At 39.7% G+C, this 25,100-nt stretch overlaps 2 protein-coding genes across 2 annotated transcripts; both read right to left on the reverse strand.

The window, feature by feature from the left end:
- Window positions 1–1,974: 1,974 nt before the first annotated feature.
- Window positions 1,975–13,281, reverse strand: nfil3-2 (nuclear factor, interleukin 3 regulated, member 2). The gene is made up of 2 exons (XM_065253084.2): window positions 12,963–13,281; window positions 1,975–5,855 (listed from the first exon to the last, which is right to left on the reverse strand). Exon 2 carries the CDS (start codon window positions 5,298–5,300, stop codon window positions 3,666–3,668), a length of 1,635 nt encoding a protein of 544 aa, XP_065109156.1. The 5' UTR covers window positions 5,301–5,855; window positions 12,963–13,281; the 3' UTR covers window positions 1,975–3,665.
- Window positions 13,282–16,209: 2,928 nt separating this feature from the next.
- On the reverse strand, window positions 16,210–19,759 carry nfil3-6 (nuclear factor, interleukin 3 regulated, member 6). The gene is made up of 2 exons (XM_065278043.2): window positions 19,476–19,759; window positions 16,210–18,205 (listed from the first exon to the last, which is right to left on the reverse strand). Exon 2 carries the CDS (start codon window positions 18,120–18,122, stop codon window positions 17,028–17,030), a length of 1,095 nt encoding a protein of 364 aa, XP_065134115.2. The 5' UTR covers window positions 18,123–18,205; window positions 19,476–19,759; the 3' UTR covers window positions 16,210–17,027.
- Between the last annotated feature and the right edge of the window lie 5,341 nt (window positions 19,760–25,100).

Raw genomic sequence — 25,100 nt, forward strand, 5'->3', positions numbered from 1 at the left:
ATGTTGTTACTGCTGAAACCATATATAGTTAAAGAACCCTGGCCTATAGTTTTATTGCTCTCTAATGCCATTTTTATGTTGAGTGTGTATCAAACGCTAAATTAATTCTTGTTATTCTTATTTTATCCATTTTGCTGTCATGAAAACATAGTGATTTCAGTTTTTCAACAAAAATGTTGTGATTCAGTTATGTTAAGAGTCATTTTGTTAACATGTTAACATTTTGTGGACAGCTTTTGGGGTTAGAATAGGATCAGTTTATTTTTTTGTCATGTTGCTTGTATAGACAGGGTCAAGGTATCAGACAGACATGAACAGAATGAACGTGTCTGTCTGTTTCTCTCTGACAGACTCGTTTTGAATGATAATCTCTTATGTCAGCTTTGTGTTTGTGACCTGTCTCTCTCTGAATGTGTCTGTCCTCACACACACACACACACACACACACACACACACACACACACACACACACACACATAGAGATTGTGTAACATCTATGTTGAAATGTAATCAGAACAAAGGTTTGCGTTTTAGACGAGCACAATTGAATTCAGAGAATTCAAGTCATTTCTAAAGGACAGGTTCTTCTCGATGCTTCAGGCAGTGTCTCTTTACACGTAGGCCTTGTTGGCACTAAAAGAAACCACATCCTTGATCCTGTAAATAAATCAGATCTGTACTTTCTAAAAAGTCTGAAGGGAAAGATTTTCTTCACCCTGTATTTAGGCCATTTAGCTGGAAAACACCTGAAATGTATCTGTAGACCTCTATATGTTCTCGCCAGCAGGCCAGACTGTTCCCTAAAGTGTAGGGGATGTAGCAAAACAGGAGTTACTATTTCTTCTTGGAAATCCATTCGGAAGATACGTGTGGCTAAGATCCTGTTCGACTGCATTTGCTTCTGCGTCTTTGTTTATTCAACTCAAAATATCTCGCTGATTGACATCTAACATTGTTTTTGAGCGGTGTGTGCGCACTTGCATGGGCGCCCTGCGTACATCGAGTACCAGTTCGGCGAACACGGATGTTTTGCATGGTAATAGTTTAACCGGCACAGACTGTAACTAGGCCAGCGTTACATAAGCGTGGTAAGCCTGCGATAAAGCTGGTGCTATGTGTGTCAGTGTGTCAGAATCTCGTGATGGGTTCGATATTCAATGCCCTCGAAATTTAATACCAGATTATTCTGAGAAGAGCAAATAAGGCGTTGGTTCGGTGTATTTTCCTTTTTATCCTATCTTATCTTGACTACAGTGAAATTGCTATTATTGAGATATTCAAACCTTCTTTAAACATACCGAAGGTTCACAATCTGTAAATTAAACAACATTTAAGTGCTATTGTTTTAATAATGGCAAAAACCCTGGACTACAAAATCACAAGTATCACTGGTAGGCTATGTTTGTAGCAATAGCCAAAAATCTTTTTTTATGCCAAAAATGATTAGGATATTAAGTATAGATCATGTTCCATGAAGATATTTTGTAATTTTCCTACCGCAAATATATAAAAAATGTATTTATCATTAGTAACATGTGTTGCTAAGGAGTTCATTTGGAAGATTTTAAAAGCGATTTATTTTATTTTGCACCCTTAGATTCCAGATTTTCAAATAGTTGTATCTCAACCAAATATTACGGAGCTTTTAAGGGGACATGGAGCAAAAATTAAATATAGTGAAACTATCGCGTGCGCACGTGAAACTATCGCGTGCGCACGTGAAACTATCGCGTGCGCACGTGAAACTATCGCTTTCACGTCTGCACGCGATAGTTTCACATCGCGAAACTAAACTTAAAAAAAAAATTCTGCACATGAAGGTTTCGTGTGAGCACATGAAACTAAACTTTTTTTTTTTTACTCCAGTGTTATCTTAGGGGCTCTGTAATATATTGTACTATAAGATAATATAAAAATGGACCCTTATGACTGGTTTTGTGGTCACTATATAAAAGAAGACAACAAACAAACTCATGAAAATCTCAACATCATCATTTTTATTTTTTATAAGAATTTTTAAAAAAATGCACCCAAACCTACCACTGAAATTTAGTGTTTTTACAATATGCATCAAAACAGAGCAGCAGAACAGCAGCGTCACCATCCACTCAAGAACACCAAATGCTCACATTTTTCTCCATGTTTCTTTTTGATAAAAACCTTAAAGACATCAAACATCACTTACTGTATATAAAACACACACAAGGGCTGCGGGATAGTGACATTGTGATGAGCAGTTACACAATCGCAGTAAACGAAAAAGTAAAGACGCAGTGATAAACAAGGACAACACTTTGCCCAAAACATTTCATTTGAACACACAATACAGTGCCATGAGGAAATATTTTACATTTGTACACAAGTGCCATAAATTAATCTCACTTATTTAGAAAAATATAAAAAGGGGTTCATTTACATAAGTAAAATTAAGATGTAGTACGTGGGGAGAAGATTAAGCCAACTTGGTAAGAGTAAAGCCTGCTATTATTTATTATCCATTTATACTGATGTAAGAAAACGTGTGAGAATGTATCAAGAAAAGCGCAGTTATTTTTAAATAAAGTCTAGAAAAACAATCTGGCTTATCATCTATATGATTATGAAGTGAACCAACAAGAAGTTTTTACATCAGTGCATGTCTAAGGAAAACAATAAATAGGGTGCCTACATAAAGCAGCCTTTCGTTGTTTTAAAGTGTTAAACATTTACCAGGAAAATACTTTGTTTCTAAACCAGACATTTTAGTGAGCAAAAACTGCCACAATTTTTTTGTAACTATAACATACAGCTAACACCAACCAATGTATCATTAAAGGCTTTGGAGCATTTTGTAATTTTCCTATAAAACCAGAGTTTTTTTTTTAAAAAACTTGCAAATTTAAAAAGTAAAAAATTAGTTTACGGGGTTTTTAACGGCAAACACATCGAGACAAAAACTTTACAGTATACTACCGTATTTTTCACAAGGACAAATTCATTATCTGAACTGTTTTCTTTTTGTAACCTTTTTTTGTTTTCCTCCTAAAATATATTAATATAATAATCACATTTTATACATAAAAATCAAGTGCTTAAACGTGAAAAGTAGTTGACTTTTGAGGGAACTAGACTGGACTGTTGGAAAAGCAAAGAGAGGTAGGGAGCGAAAAGAAGTACGAACTTAAAGCCACATATCTTTGGTCAAGGGAACGTTCCCTGAATCTTTTGGTGTTTGGTATGTTTAAAGACGATAAAAAGCCACCTGCAGGTTATTTTGATGTGTAACAGTGTCCACAAACTATGAACGGGGCACTTACAGTTATCTATTTACAAAGAAAAATCCATCATGTCTCACAAAGTGTGGCTATTGCTGTTGAATTTAATATACACTTTGACAAAGACATCTTATGTGTGATCAAAACATCTGAATTAATTAATTAATTTGTAAAATTCCTACTGCAACCTTAAGGAGGAGAGCAAACAATTCAAAACAAACAAAGTTGGTCTATACATTATGATACAGTGCGTAACGTTTTGTCCTGATGCTATCCTGTTGTCCAGCTAATATCTCATCCCTGGGCAAAAAACAGGGAATGGGTAAAGAGTCAATGGATCAAAGCAGGACAGCAAGATAAAGGGAAACGTCTCTCTGGGCTTTCCATCAAGCCCCAAAAGTCTAATTTGCTTCAGTCGTGTCTCTTGTTACGACTATTACGTGTGCTGGAATCCTTCTTTCCGCATTCAATCCTTGCTCCCTCTGTTGAGGTGGCCTGCTTGCAAAAGCCTTCAATTGACTGTCTGTCTTTTTCTCTATGAGCCTGCTGGCTCTGTTGAGACAGTGCCAAGTAAGGATGCTGAGGTAACAGCTGGATGTTAGCAGGCGGAGTTGTTGGCGAGTCTTGAGATGTTGCCCTGTCATTGCACTGAGCTCTGTGCTTGAGTCTCAGTTTGTGGGGTAGGGCTGTGCCTCTGATTTCCGCTTGGCCATCTTTGCATTGGCTAGGTGAGGAGCTTTGAGTCATGAATGCATGGCTACCTGTATCAGAGCAAGACGAAGAGGGAGACTCCTCATCATCGGTGGAGCCCTCTTTATCAGAGCTACGGGGATCTCCGTCGCTTGAGGAAGTGTCCTTGGATGAGCGAGGATAATAGTAGGCTTCGTGTCTCAAGCCTCCTTCAAATGTGAGCACAGGTGGCTCATCATCCTCTAGGGTGCCGTTAGATTGACGGTACTTCTGAGTTTCATCAACATCCTCTGGTCTTAGTAGAAGGTCTGGGGCAGCCACATCAACTCTGTGGGTCGCTTCCTGGACAATGTAAGCCTGCCTTTCAATCGTTTCATCATCTGCAAAGTCAAAAGGAGGAGAGTCCAGAGTCTTCCTCTCCATTTGTCTGGTCACCTCTGCTAAGCTTTGGGGACTTCCCATTTGTCCCTCTGTAGGTTGGGAAAGGTTCTGCTGTTGCCTGTGAATCATTTCCTGACTTTCAACAGGATAGGAGGCACTGCTTGAACGGTACAGGATGACGCTCCTTTGAGCAGACTGAGGGGTGACTGGACTTGCAATGTGTTTCTGTTGGTTAGTGGGATAACTTTGTTCAAAAGTGTGCTGGTGAAGTACTGCAGGCAACCTAGAATGGATGTTGAACATGAGCTGTGTGTTGCTGCTATCAACCATGTCCATATCAAGTCCCACCTGTTCCTGCTTGATGTTATAACTCAGCGGCTCTGGGCTGTCTCGAGAGGAGCCATCAGACATATCTGAAAGCGAACCTCGTGGGGAGTATTTTGCCATCATCACATGGCTCTCGCCTCGAACAGACTGCTCTGTTTCAGAAGAATCAGAGTTCATAATCATCTGAGAAACACTGGGGAAAAATCGATTGGGGGTTGAGGAAGATGTGGTGTTGCTTCCGGTTCCACTGATCTGCTGACTCTTCTCCACATAGGAGGCCGTGCTAATGAGGCCAAACCTGAGCTTAAGTTGTAACAGCTCAGTTTTCAGGCGCACATTCTCATCATTAAGCGCCATGACTCTGGTCTCCAGGACCATGTCGTTAATGCGCCGCTTCTCCCGGGAACGTTTGGCTGCCTCGTTGTTCTTGCGTCGCTTTTCCCAGTACGATGCATCTTTTTTCTCGTCAGAGATGAATTCACGCTTGCGTCGGCAGCTCATGTTCGGCTTAGGTTTGAGAAGGCGGCCCTGGCGAGGGTTGGATTGAGGTGAATGGAGAAGGTCGTCGTAGCCTGAAAAGCCGTCCAGGTTTTCGGATGTTTCGCTTGCACTGGAATTCGTGGAGTTTTGTAGGTTTAAACTTTCCATTGTTCCTTGACGAGAGCCAGTTTGCGATCTTGGCTCCACAAAAAGGAATAAAAACCAGGGATGGGGTGAAGAGGAAATATGTCTACAAGAATTCCTCTAAAATCTCCCAATGTACGATGGACTTGATCACTTTTCAGCTAAGTAGCTGGATCACCGAAAACTTTATGAGGTATTGTAGTTCCTGGAAAGCTGAACCTCATTGATTTAGCTGACGAGTGTCTCAGAGTTTTAGCAAAAAGAGATGAACCTCTTTATAAATCTTCTGCATTTAACAAACTCAACACCTTTTTAGTGAGTAAAATCTTCTTTTACACTTTAGCTGTGACCTGTGTCCCAAAAAATCCAGAAGTATGGAGTAGGACAAATCTTTAAAGACTCTTGATTCCTTTTGTTTGTTTTCAGTTTATTCATTCGCTCTTCCAAGCTGACAGAGATGTGTCCCAGCGCCTCAGGGGTGTTGGAGGATGTAGGTCACTCCGTCTGCCGCGGACCGTTAGCCTCTTGAGAACGAAAGCTGATGGTTTTTGAGCCGTCAGTTGGCTGTTTGATGAAAGGCTGCAAACATAAAAGAGAAAAGACCGATTTGTTAATCCTCGAGAGTTAAAGCAATTCACAGTTTGCCTCTAGGCACATCAAATAAATCATTTAATTTGTAGTAACTTAGTTTGTGTTGTTGTCATTTTTAATGAACCTCTACATGCTTCTTTTGGAAAAATGGAAGGTTCATTTTTGGCTTTCTCATTTTTTCCCGCTTTATCTACACAACTCTGGCAACCACTGAATGTTTTCTGTTGCCTGGCAACCACCGTCTGACCTCCTAACCATGCTATTGATTTGTGTCTGCGGCCTTTGACCTCTACTGTCTGACCAGACTTTGATGCTTGTGAAGCAGAGATACAAAGTTATATGCGTCTGAATTACTCAAGCGACACTTTCAAATTCATAGAGAACCAAAACAGCATTAATGATTGCTTCAGATTTGCTTAATTTATGCTTAACCTTTGTACAGAATTTCCTGGCAGGACTGCACGTACGGTAAACATTAGCAGCGAGAACATTATTTGCTTTAACATTATGAAACATTAGCCTGCATTACATCATCTGCTCTGTAGCGAGCCAGCACAACAAGGGTTTTGTCTTTTAAAACGTGAACGTTAATGTTAAGACACATCATCTTTACTGTTGAGATTAAACAGTCGGTGCACAAAGGGGCACTGTGTGAGGGACCAGAGAACAAATTCTAAAACATTAACATTAACTGAAAAATAAGAAGCAAAGAAAAACTATGAGGACAGACAAACTTGGGTCAGATAAAAGCCAAATCATTCTTTCTGGTATAGGAATTGAGGTCAGATCTTAAATAAAGGGGAAAATCAAATGGGTGCGAGTTGAGATGAATGGGTGGGTAGGAGTCATCTAATGGAAAACAGAATAGATGATTAACACATCACCCATCGTGACCTAAACTGTCTTAAATATCAACCGTTGGAGTCCCTTTATTCTTTGCATGGGCTGTTTTCACGGCTGCAAACATATGATCTCATTCTCAATAGCTAGTAGTTGAGCTCAGACGGCAGATGGGATACTAAAAAAACAATCTTAGTTAAAATGAGCTCAAATTTAATTTGGGTCTCTCTATATTTAATATGCCCTCTAGAATATGATAAACTCATAATACATTCGTAAGTCAGAAGGGAATCACCACAAAAACAAGTTTGTATTGAGAGTAAAAGCACTTCTGTATTTTTCCATGATACTTTAAGGAAAGAGTTTGTCCTGAAAACTGAGAAATGTTTTTCTATACATTTTTTCGGGGATGGTTGACATTGCATAAATGGGGTGGGGAAAATTCTGAAATCCTAATATTTACATCATAGGTGCACCAGAGCCAATTAAGATTTTGAGAATTTTATCATTTTATTTGTCTTGGTAGATTTAGTAACTTAGTACAAAAATATTTTTATTCATTTAAACCATATCTCCTGCTAATCTCTAAGGCTATGTACACCACAAACGCAGGACATTGCGTTACTCGCTCTAGATTACTCGTGGGATTTAACTTTTTATATCATGCAAATTTTTTGCTCAAGTTGAATATTTTCAACTTGGACGAAAACGCTTTGAGGCGAATAGTGCATGTTTTCGCGGCAAACGCGCCGCCCATACCGCGTCATTCGCATTGCCCCATGCGAGGACGCGTGTGATCGCGTCTTTGCATTGACTTTGTATGTAATCTACTTGCGCAAATCGTTGAACTTGCATTTGGTGTGTATGCCCCATAAGTATTGCAACACCTTGTCTGACGGTAAGTGTCCCCACGAGCAAAATGATTTTACACATTTCACCATTAAAGTGTTCAATCTGTAGATAAAGAGTTGGGGGGGTGTAAGCCAAAGTGTTTAAACGCAGGTGAAACGCCATGCGGACGCCGACAATATGCGCTTGCCAGCTTTTTTCAACTAAGCGCTGTGGTTGCTTTACTTCTGCTTTGTTTATCAGTCATTGAACAAGGCGCCAGTTGGTTGTTGTAATATTTGTCCCGCCCCTTCTTCACTGAGCGTTTCGCACAAAGTTTAACATTTTTCAACTCTCGGTAGAGCCCTGCACGGGCCAAAAACTCCAGCCCTAACCCGGCCCGTAGTGTTCAAGCCCTACCCGACCCCAGCCCGACAATGCCTGCAATTATTTCAGCCCGAACCCAACTTGACCCGAGACCAATATCAATCACTTTTAAGCTCTATCTGACGCGCGTTCTTTGATGCGTGCTCTCTCTCGGATGCGCAATCTCAGATGCGCGCTGTCTCTGCTACACACGCAATCACACACACACAATGAGGAGAGACTCTAAAATAAGCCCGAGCCCGGTCTGTAAAAAAAAACGTCCCGAGCTCGGCCCAAATTTGCTTAGCCTGTCGGGCCCCGACGGGCTTGCAGGGCTCTAACTCTCGGCACTCAGCTGCTGCCGTTTTTGAAAAGCGTGGCGCTTCCATTGGAAACAATTGAAAACATACGCCAACGTAAACAGCTTGGTGTGCCACCCCCTTAGACCAAGACCACGCCTTTCTCATAACCAAAAATGTGTAAAACCAACACTATCTCATGGCGATCTTCAAGTATTTTACAAGGTGGCTAATTTGTATGAATTCGTACAATCTCTTTCATACGTTTTAGTATGACCTGCTTTCTGACCTCCCAGTGATGCTGTTTGAAGGGGCGGAGCTTCATTACTGCTTTTTGTAATAATCACAACGTACAAAATTAGCCATCTACGAATTCCCATGAGATCAGGCAAGTAAAACCGTACCATGACTGGTGTATAGCATTGAATATGACACATGGATTCAAAATTCCCAGTGTGACTAATTTAAATCCTTGTGCCGTGATCGGAGCAGCTATGCAGTTGAATGCAGTGTAATCCGATAATCTGCCTGCTCTCTATATGGGTTACGGTCTCGTCATCCCAGACATATGAGGGAACATTACGTAACTACAGACAGCTGATGGCTCCCATCAACGCTTTCATGTCTGTTCTGGTTTGGTCTGCGACTGCAAAACGAATAAAAACTACAACGTGTTACCTCTTTCAACAGTGTACACTGAGAAGGGGTTATATGCAGTTTAAAAAATAAAGAAGTGTTAGTGATGTTAAACGCGTACGAGAAGAGCTGAATGAACTGGAGGTCATTTAACTGAAGTGCAAAATTGAGCACGAAATGGGACTCGCTCCCTGACTGACCCACTAACCCAAAAACTGGGCAGTTCACAAAAAACACCCTGGCTTTCATCCCTGGTACTCAGATGTAGGTCAGGAGTGCAACAGGCATCACAAGAGAGGGATGGGGAATTAAAGTGCTTGCTAAAAATAGAGTGCTGAGCGATGGATTGAGGATAAATGAAATCACAGAAGGTAAAAAAATAATGTGGAAAGCAGCTGTGCCTTCATCTAAATATATATCCAGATTTTTGTTTATCTAAAGATTTTAAGCTATAGGCAGGGTTCCCACACCTTAGTTAACGTCAAATTCAAGGACCTTTTAAGGACTTTCCAGGTCCAATACCCTCAAATTCAAGGACTAAATGTGGGGACACATTTCAAGTAAGGTTACATCGTGTTACCTTTTAAGATACATTGTTACAGTTCCCTTTTGAGGGAACTTGTGCTGCGTCACTGAGTGTAACACTTTGGGGACGCCTCCAGGGGTAAGTGCGTCTGAATGTGTATATCAAATTCAATTAATGGTGAGGCTTAACGACAAGGAAGCCAGGAAGTATATCGCTATCTGAATTGTTGCCAAAGACGGCGTTATGGGGCGCAGGAAGTATGGCAAGGGAGACGCAGCGTCTCCTTCCCTTCTCAGGGAACAACAGTACATACGTAACCAGAGACGTTTTCATGCGTCAAACACAACTATGCAAAAAAGCATTTTGGTATGAATACAGAAGATATAAGCATTTAAAGCGAACAGTTTAGCACGTGTGCTTAAAAAGTCTAGAATTTTATGATATTATCCAACACTACACAGGGAATAATATGGATTTTTTTTTTTCAGAAAACTTCTTGCATAAAATAGATTCAAGCACTTTCAATGACCTGCATCTATCTATGTATATTTTCAAAAACTTCCCAGGGCCTTGAATTTCCCCCCCAGATTCACAAAGTTTCAAGGACCCGTGGGAACCCTGTATATGTATTGTGAAAAGTGCTATGAAATAATCTTAAGCATTATGAAAGAAATACGAAAATACTATCAGCATAATAACTGTAAATGTTCTTATGCAATTTCCTGTATCTCAGTCGGTAGAGCAATGCATAAGCAGTGCAAAAGGTCATGCGTTTGATCCCAGGGAATACATACACTGATAAAATGTTAGCTTGTAATGCACTGAAAGTCACTTTGGATAAAAGCATCTGATAAATGTAATGTAATACAATTTCGAATAAAGGCTTTCAGTCCACCGCTGTCATCTCCTCGCCATTAATTCTTCAAAATAAAGTTAAATGCTACTAATATCAGTCAGTGGATGAGTTATTTTGTTTCTTGGCCACACCCATTAGTCACTAAAACATATTTATTTTCTTGCATTAGCAACAATACATCTAATAACCAGATTAGCTTTGAGACGCCAAACCATCCTAAAGAGTTCAGACGGGACACACCTGTTTGTCCGTTATTCAAATACACGTGCCATGGATTAACAACACCACTTTAAATAATAATGACCCGTCATTACCTACACTTAAAATTACAACGGGTCACTAAAACTCATTTTGGCTATATAGGCCACGGACCACGGTCAGCTTTCACAGGGGAAAAAATAGCATGTCTGGCCCACTGCAGTCTCAACTTGGGCGAGGCCTGGAAACTATAATTCAGCTCGAATGTTTCATGAGTTGTGTAGAGCGTTTCAGTAATGGAAACAATGGGAAAAGGCGGGGGTGCTGGATTTCATTGCGGCCATGTAATTGACCCTGAGGCAGAATGTAATATTCGGCACGTGGGCTCTTTTTTTCCCCCTGGATTCCATGCCTGGGTTTGTCTCCTCCTGTTGGGAAAAGGGCAGGCTTTGGATATGCACTGTGTTTCTATAAACACTCATATCATCCCTTTTTTTTTTTTTGCACAAAATTAACGCTTTGACCAAGTCCATGTGTTTCCCCAGTCACATGTGCTCCATTGCCCTACAAAACTTCACCGTAATTTGCCTCTCCCTTTAGCCACATCGACACAATAATGATGCACCACCTCCCTATTTTCCTTTTTATGGCACAAAATATTGAGAAATTTACTGACTGAATATACAGAGACGTATATTTCTAAATAGGGCACTGAACTTACAAACACTGTTTAACAAAATTAGGCGTATTATTATAAAAAATAAAACTGTATAACATTTGAGAGAATTATCCCCATCAATTTTTTTATTACTATGTGCTACTGTACCGATGCACAACTATACACTACACAACTCTTTGTTTTGGCAAAATGTGCTTCTTTGTTTTGGCAAATAAGGGTGTGTTTTCCCCGAGTCTATGACCTACTTTCAGCTCTGGCACACACAAAGCAGTTCACCAGATGCCACCCGATGCCCATGATGTCGTAAAGACCCCGGGTTTCTTTTAATTGCAACTTCTCATTTATTGCTCTTACGCAACACACAATAACGTCAGACGGAAACCACAAAGTAAGCTTTCCCGCAATCTCACATCCACAAATTTTAGGCTAGCCATGCATGCCTACAGTAGTAGATGTAGATTTGCTCTAAAAAAAAAATAAAAAATGCTTTGCTCTCTCGAAACCAATGGTGTGTCCGTGCACATTGCTACCCTTATCTGTGAGATGGCCTATGGTGAAACAACATATTACGTCATAGCGAGATACCCATCACACTACCTCACCCACTTTTCCTGTTTTTATGATAAACCATCACAAAATGTCAACAAAAAAGTTATGATGGGCTAAAAAATAACTTATGATGACATTGGTGTTGTACTTTTATTATATCTGGAAATTGTACATCAGTCATATGGAAGATATTGACCTAAAGCACTATGCATAGTATTCAGTACATACAATACTAGCCTACTCGTGAAGGTTTTTTCCTTTTAAAGATTTTGTAAGATGGATAAATTATAAAGAATGTGTATATTGACAGGTAATATAGTTATAAAAACCCATTTACTTATATCTAATAATCTGTATGCATTTTAGGCACTAACCTACTCATTGAACGTTGATACATGATACCTAAACAATTATGATGTTTATTTAAGTTCCTTTGTATTTCATGATACTTATTAACATGGAAACATTACACTTTGTAAGCATATTATTATTATTATTATTATTATTATTATTTATGTTTTAAATCCATAGAGAGTTGACACATTGAATTACAGTTTTAAAACAGGAAAGGGTTAAACATATTTGACTAGCCTAACGTAAACACCCGCGTTAACCTTTACCGCGCTGCACGTGACTGCGAGAAGCGTGTCCGCGGAACCAAACTCCATAACCCAAGTGGACATAACATTTAAGCATAACTTTTATTGATAAAAATGCGATAAACATTATTTAACGCTTATCTTATCGAGAGTATCATTTTTTTATATATATAAATGCTTCGTGCTTTATAATGCAATGATGGTTTTGTTGTTGTAAATATTCTTATCATTAGGTGTTAACTGGATTGTTTGTGAGCAATCGCATAATTTTCATTATGATAGAAAAATCACAGCTGTTAAACCAGTGCATATGCAAATGCGTAATGTAAATACTGACATGCACCAAGAACCTTGTTTACATGCATGTAACGTACAAAAATAAATCTAGTATAGAAATGTTTCCTTAATTGTTACGTGATGTCCTGTCAGCGGATCGCATGGGGTCCTGGCCTCGCCTCAACACTGAAAACATGCATACTGATTAACATCCCAATGAATGCGTCCATAAAACATAACCCAAACAACCACTGACTACATCAGTGAGTGTGCCAAAGCATTTCCATTGCAAACACTCTCGTGATTTTTAATTTCCAAACATTTTGAAATTCACACCAAATTCACAGAAAGCAACCTTCAACATTTGGATTTTCACCTTCAGTTTGTATCACACACCGTATGCGCGCGTGTCAAGAAGTAGCCAGGCAAATGCGCAAACCTACCGTTTGTGGCTTTGGTGAGCGTATCCAAAATATCTGGCGTCCGCTGGCTTGAATGACTCTCGTCCACCCTTGGTGTTAGCCTCGGTGATTTGGATAATACAGGCAAAGTGATTCCCACACAGGCTGATCTTTACGCATGGGTCGCGCAGGCGTGCGCTTTTGCTCCGGTTCCTTGTGTTTTGTTGGCGAGGTGCTACACAGTATCCTGCTGCTCGCCGCTTCTGTTTAGAAATGTATGTTAGTAGGTCAGCAGTTGCATAACAGGACGCTTCGGGTGCCTCGTCACGTTTTGTTTCCCTCTTTCTCTCATTTGCCCCCACCCACCTCCCTCCCTCTGACCGAAAGCCTTTGGCGACGTGAGCGCGTACTGGGAGGGATCAGTCGGTGGGCCAGACGCACTCTGTCAAATGTAGGACGGAGATTTGTGTAATAAGGTTACTGTTGGGATCCGGACATCTGTAGTGACTCTCGTGGCTTCAACAGAAGATGCTTCATTGATGGAATTGGAACCGTGACACAAATGGCAAATGTTTAAAATAGGATGAAAAATTGCGCATGAAGCAATTCATAAATGACTATACACATACAAGTGTAGACAACATGAAACACGTGACAACCACCCTAAAATTCTATTTTTTTTTTTAAATTTTATGTTTAAAATGATCTTTTTCTAAATTATTTCCGAGATTATCTAGATTTTCTCTGGTTGATAAAATACAACAAGTGAAATGTATTGTTAAATGTCGATTTTGCCGGCTTTAATCTCAATTGTATTGTGCTGATGACCTTGAATTTGGTACCCAACAGCCCCTCCCCCACTTCCGACAACCCCCGATCCCACCCCGCCCAGCATCGTCTGGATGAGGTTGTCATGGCAACCGACCCGCCCAACGTCAGGACCAGCATCCCGCTGAATAGCAAAGATCAGGCAGGGGTCAGTGCACTACACTTGTTCTGGTATGTCAAGGTGGCAGGATGTCTTTTAAATCAATAACGAGATGCAATGTGAATGGAAAATCTACGTGGACGCAGGGATGCGTGGAGAGGGCTTGCAAATAAACATCGTGCCCCCAAATAAACAGCTTGAGAGTTTAGTTCCTTATATAGAATCTTGAAGCTATTTATATTTCTTGACGTCAGCAGTGTGCTCTTGGGAGAGCTCACTTCTCAGGGGGGGTTCAGATATATTTGCTGTAGGAGTTTCAGTATTGATGTAAAGTGAATATATGTAAATTCCGAGGTTTAAGATTTTATCTTAAATCAAGTGATTCTGCATTACAAATCTTGGTGTGTCATTTAACTCGTTTTATATTATTAATGTGGATCATAGTGTAGATACAGAATGGCAGTATAGAAATATTGGAAACCTCACATTTTACTGCCCTCTTCTGGATTTTGTTGGTGTTACAACACTAACAATATGTTGTATACTATATTGTAAAAAACCTATGTTCCTTGTAAGTCGCTTTAAAAACGTCTGCCAAATGCAAAATGTAATGTAATGCAATCTAAATACTATATGTTTTGTTTTTACTTAACTCTTAAACTGCTGCAGTTTGCTTGAGCCTCACATGAGGCATTTTAATGTTAAATTGTCACTGACATCTGTACACATGAAAAATACAATTTGAAACCTTGGATTCATGTGAAATATATTTTATATATGCAACTATCCAAAAGTTTCTCCATTGAAAATGGGATGAAAGTCATTTATCTCCCCCCCCCCCCCCATGTGTTTCTTTTTAGCCAAAATTTTACTTTCAAGTGTAATGTGATGAGAAATGTGTCCTAAATCTTGCAACTGAAGATGTTGTTTTTTTGCCATTTCTACATATTTACTATAATTTTTAACTGGGTAATATTATGAGGGTTCTTGAGTGCCAAATCGGATATTGGTTATACTGACATGGATATTAATAAAAGATATTTGGATAGTCTTTTGTATTTTTCAGTTTATAAAATCACCTTCAGGTTGTTGGAGAGTAGAATTTGTTATTTGAAACAATTAAATAAGATTTTTTATGTATATTATATTATTATTTGTTTATTAATCTCCATTCCTTAATCTGAAAAGTTAAATTTGTTCTTCCAGCTTGACAGCTACAAAAAGTGGCCAAACCCCCTCTGAGACCAGCCTGCTTTGGTAAAACCAGGCTAGGAGACCAGCTAAAACCAGCCTGCTCAGCTAAAACCAGCATGCTCAGCTAAAACCAGGCTGGGAGACCAGATAAAACCAGCCTGCTCAGCTAAAACTAGGCTGGGAGACCAGCTAAAACAATGCTGGGAGACCAAGTAAAACCAGGCTGCTCAGTTAAAACCAATCTTGGAGACCAGCTAAAACCAGCCTGCTCCGCTAAACCAGTCTGGGAGACCAACTAAAACCAGTCTGGGAGATCAGCTAAAACCATGCTGGGAGACCAAGTAAAACCAGGCTGCTCAGTTAAAACCAGTCTGGGAGACCAGCTAAAACCAGCCTGCTCCGCTAAACCAGTCTGGGAGACCAGCTAAAACCAGTCTGGGATACCAGCTAAAACCAGCCTGGGAGACTAACTAAAACCAGCCTGCTTCGCTAAACCAGTCTGGAAAACCAGCTAAAACCAGCCAGGGAGACCAGCTAAAACCAGGCAGGGACAGCAGCTAAAACCAGGCTGGGAGACCAGCTAAAACCAGTCTGCTCAACTAAAATCAGCTTGCTCAGCTAAAACCTGGCTGGGAGCTAAAACCAGCCTGCTCAACTAAAACCAGCTTGCTCAGCTAAAACCTGGCTGGGAGCTAAAACCAGCTTGTTCAGCTAAAACAAGGCTGGGAGACCAGCTTAAACCAGCCTGCTCAGCTAAAACCAGCCTGCTCAGCTAAAACCAGCCTGCTTAACTAAAACCAGGCTGGGAAACCAGCTAAAACCAGCCAGTAAGACAGGGGTCTTAAACTCAAACTGGCTTGGGGCCATATCTGAGATTGACATCTCATCGGAAGGCTGCAGAGCTATTTTAATATGAAAAAAATAAAGTAAATAAAAAGCTTTCTGCGGGCTGGATTGTTACATTTTTTTTTTTTTTTTTGAGAGCAGATGCAGGCCACAGAGAGGGTGAGGGCGGGTCGCAGATTGCCCGTGGGTCGAAGGTTGAAACCACTGCAGTAAAGACATCAAAGTTGATATATAATAATTGATCTTATGCCTTGCTTATTCCTTAAAAATCTTATAAATGTAAAGTATAAATGTAATCTAATAATAACTGCGGCAAACAAACACTGTTCAAAGATTTATTCACACAAACATATAACATGTATATTTCCTGTACAAATACATGACAACTCATCAGACAACAGTAATTTCACCATAAAAATGCAAGTAACAGTGTATAAGAAATCCTCTATAGCCTTTTATAATGGCAGTGATGTGTATGAGAAACTAAAAATGTATTCATTCAGTGCTGAGTAGCTACTGGTTCATAATATTGACAATAAACAAGATAATTTCCAGCACAGAGAACCAACATGTAGCATTAACCATATAATGTTCACAGATGCAAAATATTTGGCCCTCACTGGTGTACCGTTCATAGCATATGGTGCAAAAACTGGGATTTACTACTTTCTTCATTCGTGAGCGCACGACAGTCGCGCTACAAATCTGTCAAAACCACAGGAGAGACATTACAGTGTAAAGACCGATCGGCAACAGGTTCGCCACATCACATCTAACTAACTGTTAAGTCTTAAAAAACGCTAGTGTTGGCAAATGATAGAGAAACGAAGACATTTGTGAAGACAGCAGCCTGAGCCATTTCTGAGCAAGTTCACAGTGTTTGGAGGTAAAATTGTGATGCGTGTCCTGACGCCACTGGAATGCTTTAGACTTCGATGCTTCTTAATTTGCGTTTTGAAGAGATGATCATATGCTCTGCCTAATTTGGTTAAGATCAGCGTGAAGAGGTAGTGATGCACATGTTGCTTTTTAACCAGGATTAAACAGAACAAGTCTGCAATATAATTATGGATGTTTGGAAGTGTAAGTATTTAAGTTAGGGCTGCCAGTTCCAGTGTGCTGCGATCTTCACAATGTCTTCAATTCGCTTTGGTGAGAAGTTGCTCAGAAAAGAGCTTTTTGAGCTGGGCCACTTCCTCGCTGAGAGAGCTGAGTTGAGATTTCAGCATACAGTTTTCTGCCTGGTACTGCGAGTCGTACGAGTGGTTGTATGTTTTGGCTTCTCCATCTTGTTGCGGCCAATAACCCATCCCTTCACTCGCACCTGATGGGGCGGAGACTCTAGCGCCCCCCATCGGACTTTGTCCAGTATTATCGCCTTCCCCGCTGCTCGGACACTTGAATCGTAGCTTGTGTGGGAGACTCTTCATACCTTCCACAGTCTCTGTGCGGCTGTATAACAAGGCAGTGTGTCCCGTGGCTCCATGGCTGTCAGTATTTGGCGAGTCATAACCAAGCTCATCTGCTCGGGGTGGGGAAAGCTTTCCGTGGTCGCTCAGTCTGTCCTCAAAGAAGACGGGACTACCAACGCTGGACCCGCCAGGAGTGGAGAACCCTGAATCTTCAGACGTACTGTTCATGTCTCTGACCCCTCGCCCAGACTGTTGCGCGTGGGACACTACGGGACCACCATGATGGGCTCCTTCCCCACGTGTAAGGTAGTAATGTGGTGCTGAAGGCTGAGGAACGCAGCTTCCCGTCGTGAGTGGAAGTATGGAAGCGTTAGAGGGATCTTTAACCATCCCGAAGCGAAACTTAAGAGCCAACAGTTCGGCTCTAAGCCTTGCGTTTTCCTCGAGCAACGCCAGCACGCGGTTTTCCAGGACCATATCGTTGACCCGTCGTTTCTCGCGTGAACGCTTGGCGGCCTCGTTGTTTTTCTTGCGCTTGTCCCAGTACCCATCGTCTTTCTTTTCGTGAGGAATAAATTCTCGCTTGCGTCTCACGGCGGGGCTCAGCGGAGCGGCGTCTTTGCGTTTCAGCGGCGACGTTCGGCCCAGCAGCGAGCGTGCCAGCAAACTGCTCGAGGTCAGGATGGACACGGCCTCGTCCGTGAAGGACATCGTGCCGGGAGTCGCAAGGTTTAACCCCAGCAACCCAGCAGATGAGGCAGGTTCGATAACTTTCAAGACTCCAGTCTGCTCTTTCATCTCCTGGGATGATTCTTCAAACATTGTTGGTAATGGACTCGGTGTGACTCTTGTTTCTGTATTTATGAGACCAATGTCAGACGTTAATGATGCAGAAATGTCTCCACCTGGTGGGAGAATAAATAAAACAATATATCATCAGTTACCTAACATCTATTACAACACAGTGTTACGTAACATCATAACCTCCCAGGAGCAAAGCACAGTACGTGCTACACTGCATCATTTCACATTACATGCATTCTTGCTTTAAATAAAGCAACGTCAAGTGATGTTTATCCTGTGTCAGAATGAACTTTAACTACAGTTTAACTAACACTAGGGTAAGAGTGGTTGTTTTCAAACCTCAATAAGCAGGAACATTATGAAAAAACAAAGGAATTCATGTGTTGACCTATTTGTTGAACAGTTTGTGCATGAGTGAGTTTATTATCTTCCTGTCCCACTGAGTCACTTTCATGATGAAATCCTGCCTTACTCAACACAAGTGACTTATTAAACATTACAACATATTACTAAAGGGACAATTCACCCAAAAATTAAAATTTTCTTATTTACTCACACTCATGTTGTTAGAAACCTGTATTCATTTCTTGTTCGGATGAAAGGAAGATATTTTAAGGAATGTTTGAAACCAAACCAATCATAAGCCCTATTCATTTCCATAGTATTCTTTTTTTTCCTACTTTGGAAAAAAATGGGGCTCATGATCATTTTTTTTTTAATATCTTCCTTTGTGGTCATCAGAACAAAGAAACTCGTACAGGTTTGTAACAACAACAGGGTAAGTAAATGATTACAGAATTTTCATTTTGGGGTGAACTATCCCTTTAAAAGTATTTTTTTGGGATTTGTATGTTTTGAACACGTTTCATCCTGTAAACAAACCTAATACAATAGTTTTATTAAACTTGCATTTCACTGTGAAATGAATTCATGTACACCGGTACCTTTGTATCATCGTAAAAATATTGACTATTATTGCATAATGTTATTTTGACATTGCCAGAATCGTTACATATGGTTATCCTAAATTAAGACATTCCCAAACGCTGTGATAAATCCAAATAAATCATTTAAAAATAATCTATTTAAAAGACTAACACTTCCTTAGTAAGATTAGTACGCATGTTTATATCGGACTTTATCATTGGCATTACTATAATTTAACTACAAATATCATGGGTGATCTATATGGTTACCAATGGTAAATGTGTGATTTATATAGTTTTACTAGAATGTTTAATTTAAAAGGAGGTTGAAAGGGAATAACAAGAAAATAGCATTGAATATAAATTATTTACATTTTTACACGTAAATAGCTTTAATAAAATCTGAAGTGTAATCTTTAATACATAATACAATTAAGGATTTTACCATAATCACGCGCGTAATTCTCTCCACCGTAATTCGCCGGTCGTAGGGCACGAGCATCCGTGAAGAAGCCGTTTCTGTTCACCACAAAACAAAGTCAGGTACGTTAATCCCGGTTTTTTGTAGGTACAACACACCGTTACCGGTTGTGCGCTGCCGTGTCTGTTCCGCGCGTAACGCGCGCAGCCGCTATTTGTGTCTTTGGTCCACGAGGTTCAGTCGAGGACGCGCCATAACCCCGTCTGAACCACATGGTTCCGCGTAGAGTGGATGAACGAACCCGCCCACCCCCGTACAGGACCCTCCTATCTCTAATCTCTCCCTCGTTACAGTTTTCGTCAGAATAATCTTTTGGAAACCATTGAGTAATATTGCGCAATCTCCCCCCGCCCCGCGCGCTTACTCTCCTCTTCTCGAGTGTCCTGAAAACCGACTGTTGTCCTCAATACATGCACAAACGCTATATTTAGACTGGTGACGTTAGAGCTGTGCTTTCTTAACATATACATTTATGCGGAAGATCTAACAAAGCAACTTTCATGGCATTAAGTCTTTACCGCACCTCGCAACGGTTTGGTTTGTCCGTGTCTGACCCAACTGCGGGATAAAATAAATAAACCCAATTAATTTAAAACCCAATATATATTTTACACAATTCATGGATTGAAACAGCACAACATTTTAAAGCGTGGGGATGAATAATAATTCAACAATTATTCCTGCAACAAGCTTGATAATACATAGACATCGGATTATGATGTTAATTTGATAAAATGCCTTAGATTAGCAGGTTTAGTTGTATAGCAACAAGCAAGTCATGGTCTTCTTTGAAGTACTTGGAGGATCATGTAAATATAACAATGTTATGAAACATCATCTCATCTAGTTGAATGCCAGGTGAACTGGGTGAAAGGTGAGATTACTCACTTGGATAAGAACCTGTCTTTCATAATTTCGATGTCTTTGTAAAAGAACTGAATATACAATGTGTGTGTGTGCATATTTAAAATTTATGTAAACAAGCTCTGAATGATTTCAAACTTTAAAGCATAAACTATTTGAAATGATTTGTTGAATTAAAATGAAGTCAAATCTATGGGGGCCAGACAGAGTTTTAAGCATCACATCTTGATGAAACTCTTTGGAGTACAAGTTGCTTATCTGTTTTGTAAAACGGCTCATCTTCCCAAAACTGACAGCATGCTTGTTTTTCATGCCATGAGGAACAGCAGTATTTTCATCTTGCTTACGCAAACACATAAACAACCCCAGTGATTAGAGCGCAGCGTGTTGTGTGTAACCTCCTGCTCTTTATCTGCGAGAAGCCACACAAGCGCTTTCTCACTGCATTAGAGAGATCAGACTCCGGGCCATCTGGTGCAGGAATCGACATAAGGCAGATTTTAAGTGCAGTACTTGTGCTTGACATAAAAACATTTTCAAACCCTCCATGAAGCAACAAAACATCCATCTACTAAAACTGTGTTTGGGTGAAAGAAACATTACAACCAAAAAACAAACCTTCATATTTTTCTAAACCAGTATGGCGACTTTTCATGGGATACAGATACAGAAATCTAAAACATGAAGTCTTAGAAATAAAGCTGATAAGTGATGCCATAGAAGAACCATTTTTGGCTGTGTGGTTCCATAAAGAACCTTAAACCTCTGTTTTACAAAATAATATTTGTTGGTCTAAGAATATCGTCACTACCAGCGTCATCGCTGTAATGTAAAAGATTAGCTTTACCTTCATGCTAGCTTGCGCTGTCTCGAGTAAACATGTTGTCATCTGTGCTCTGCTATAAGTTTCCAAACTCCCTTTTAGCGATGAAAAACATCCACAGGTTAGAATCAGGAACACCATGACAGTTTTTTCCAGACTTGCAGTTTGTGGGCGGCACATACGCGGCGCGCACATACGCATATGCTGAAATGCAACTTAAATTAGTTTCGGCGGAACGCTTCGCCCGACGCCACAGGTGTTTGTACAAAAACTGTCATATGAGACATGGGTTGTGATAAATTCAATGTGCAAACATTTCTTTGTGGTGGTCGATTAAATTTTTGTGGCGGTCTGAGAAATAAATAAATGTATGGGAATGTACAACAACGCTCTCACATGATGTCACAGCAGTAGGCAGCGCAAATATAACGACACGCCTATAATCCCTCCCACTTCGAAGTGTTACTAAACTTGATGGAAAAGCCAACCAAGCCAAAGTGAGCTGACCCAAACCAAACCGTGGGGTACTATGCAATGGAAAAGGGCCATTAAAATTGTGTTGATTGTATCTACATACGTCACGGGTGCCCTTATATGGAAGTCGCCATTTTGCGCCGCCATGTTTCTACAGAGCAGTGTTTCGTCACTACATTGTCTCAGATGACGACATGTTTGTCCTGTGATTGCTACTTTATACGTTTTGAAAGGAAGGGTTGAGCTGTGGACTGAGCCGCTGGTTGCAATTTGCAATTTTACCACTAGATGCCGCTAAAATCTACACAGTGGACCTTTAAAGGTGCAGTGTGTAATTTTTTGAAGGATCTCTTGAAAGAAATTCAAAATAATATATAAAACTATATTATCAGGGGTGTATTAAGACCTTTTATAATAAACCGTTATGTTTTTATAACCTTAGAATGAGACGTTTTTATCTACATACACCGAGGGTCCCCTTACATGGAGGTCGCCATTTTGTGCCACCATGTTTCTACAGAAGCCCTTAACGGACAAACGTTTTACTAAGTTGTCTCTGACGATTAAATGTTTGTCTGGTGGTGGCTATCGTAGCTTCTTTATGCGTTTTAAAAGCGAGGGCTGAGCAGTGGGCTGAGCCGCTGGTTGTAATTTGCAATTTTACCACTAGATGCCGCTAAAATCTACACAGTGGACCTTTAAGTAAACGGTTCTTTGAAGAATCAAAAACGGTTCCTTTCTATACTGTTGTGAAAAACTTTATTTTTGGAAGTGTGCAATGAAATCAAAGGGTTACTGGACATGTTGAGATATAAATAAACGACAAACCTTACAATACAAAAGTACCATTAAATACCTTTCCACCTTTTAGACAGTAATGTGGATAACATTAGAGTTTGCCACAATTTATTTAGTTGATCTGCACTGTTAACTTATAATGTATGTAACATGAACATCCGTTTAAAATATAATAATATTAATACTCATTTCTGCGGATGTACATTTTGCAATCTTTATAGGTCACATGAGGAAATTCTCTGAACCTGGACGTCACACAACCCTCATCATGCAGAGAAACTGGAGGAAAGGTCATCTGTGATACATTTACAGCAGTAAAAGAGTTAGTATCGACATAACTGTTGCATCTACATTTAACTTATTGCATATATGTACACTTTGTGACAAGTTTTAGCTAAAAACCTTTATATGTGTACAACATCATAATATATGTTTCCGTCATAAATAACGTGTTTATCAAGTGGAACCTGACATACTTTCTTCTCTCTCTACGTGTGATTGAGCCGTAGCAGGTGCCTCGAGTTAATCCAGAACACCTTAGGCTTTAACACATTGACACTTAAGTTTACCCTATTTGTTTAAGTTTATCACTGAACGCTTTGATTTTGTGTAATGAAGAGTTACATTCATCTTGCCCGAATGCTTTACACTTGACATTCCGGCCTAGTTATGCATTAACTTATCAGGACACTTCAAAACATGCGCAAAGAAACAGGAAGGTTTCTAAGAAGACTTTAAGGAAGATGGTGAATTATAAAAGAACACAAGGTCGATGTTCAGGGGTGAAGCTTTTGCATGCAGCTTTAAAAATAAGGCCATTGTAGAGATGGCAATAAAGAGAAAACCTATGAAATGGTTCATGTTTATTTATTTTACACTTTAAATAATATCACTAAACTTTTCATGCAATGCTTGCTTTCGCTCATTTGGCCGTTGACGGTTTATGTGCGCGAACGTCATTGAACTCAGCAGTCAACTGCTTTGAACCCACACTATTAAATCTTCAGTAGCATTCAGCGATTTTAGGTTATTTCAGGACACAGAACTACTGAATGTGCGAGTATAACAGCAAGGCATCCTTATCTGACCTCAGACATGCGTTGTTTACCAGTTCATGCGAGGGAACAGCTTAGCTCTCGCTTTCCCCCCTTGCTCTCTCTGGCAAGTTCAATTTTGCTTTATTGGCATCATAAAAATATATTTATTTGTATAGTATGCATTTTTTTTAAATGTCAAAAAATGAACAATATTAACATTTAAAGGGATAGTTCACCCAAAGTGTACAACTTAATCATTATTTGCACTTTTGACTTTATTACTTAGAACACAAATAAAAAATGTTAAAAGTGTGGTTTGGGGTTCTCTGGTTACTATGGCAGTAGATGGTGACCACCTTGGTCATAATCCACTCCCATAACAAAAAAAACCTTTGTGCTTCAAATAACTTAAGTGTTTAATTTACTCCCTTTAACTTATGTCATATATTTTAAGTGTCCTTTTGACTCCTTTACTTTCTTGTTGTGCATTTTTTACTTAAGTTTGCACTTTAATTTTTAAGTTTAATCAGTTTGAAATTACAATTAAGTTCAACTTTCTTGGTTAGTTAGGAGTTGCTATATAAAAATAAAGTTGAAATTTAAGCTAATTTAACTTAATTGTTTATCTTTTTACTCTATAAATGGCTGGGTTATTTTTAACCAATAATGGGTAAATATTGAACTGAACACATGCTGGGTTAAAAATAACCCAATGTTGGGTGGTTGTTTTTATGAAACCATGGGTTATAATAACGCAGCAATTTTTTCAGCAATGGGTCAATTTTAACCCGGCGGTGTGTTCTGTCCAATATTTAGCCAACATGGATTAAAAATTACCCAGCCATTGAGTGTTATTGTAACTCCTCACTAGTCAAGAAAGTTGAAATGAATTGTAAATTCAAGTTGATTAAACTTAAACATTTAAGTGTAACAAATATAATTTTTTACAGTGTGCACATTCACTGTTAGACTTTTTATTGTATATATGCGGTAACTCGTTACTCACATTGCCATTTGAGTAACTGTAACTGCCCCATTACACTCTAAAAAATGCTGGGTTGTTTTTAACCCAAGGCTGGGTCACTATTGGACAGAACATAACCTATTTTATTTAACTACAGTAGCACTACTGCTGTTGTTTGACAGCAGTCTACCGCAAATTCAAAACATACAGTAAATTAAATGTTAATACCCATAATGCAGTGCATATTATAGTGATGAACTGGAAAAGAAAATTATGGTATTTTACTGGGCATTTTGTGGTAAGTAACTGTAGAAATTACAATTACAGTAATATTTAAAAGTAAAAAACTGCCTAAACCACAGTTTAGATACGGAGTATTCACCTTATTCCGCCACGCCCCTTTTCAATTCTTCGCTCTTCCGCATTTTGTCAACCGACTTCCGCTGCTAATATGGCACAGTGCATTCGGGAGCTAGTTTGGTGGTTAAAAGATTGTTCGTAGTTCACTATAACTTTAGCTAAATGACAAATATCGCAACTGCTGTAAATGTTTTGAATTAGGAGCACGGAGAAAACTTGATACGACGCTCGGATAGTCTTATAATGTCCCATCAATCGTCTCGTGGTTA

Source organism: Paramisgurnus dabryanus, chromosome 3, assembly GCF_030506205.2.
Source record: "Paramisgurnus dabryanus chromosome 3, PD_genome_1.1, whole genome shotgun sequence".
NCBI lineage: Eukaryota > Metazoa > Chordata > Actinopteri > Cypriniformes > Cobitidae > Paramisgurnus > Paramisgurnus dabryanus.

Bases quoted from the DNA above. Each gene is read 5' to 3' on its own strand.
- nfil3-2 (XM_065253084.2), bottom strand. From the start codon at position 5,300: ATGGAAAGTTTAAACCTACAAAACTCCACGAATTCCAGTGCAAGCGAA.
- nfil3-6 (XM_065278043.2), bottom strand. From the start codon at position 18,122: ATGTTTGAAGAATCATCCCAGGAGATGAAAGAGCAGACTGGAGTCTTG.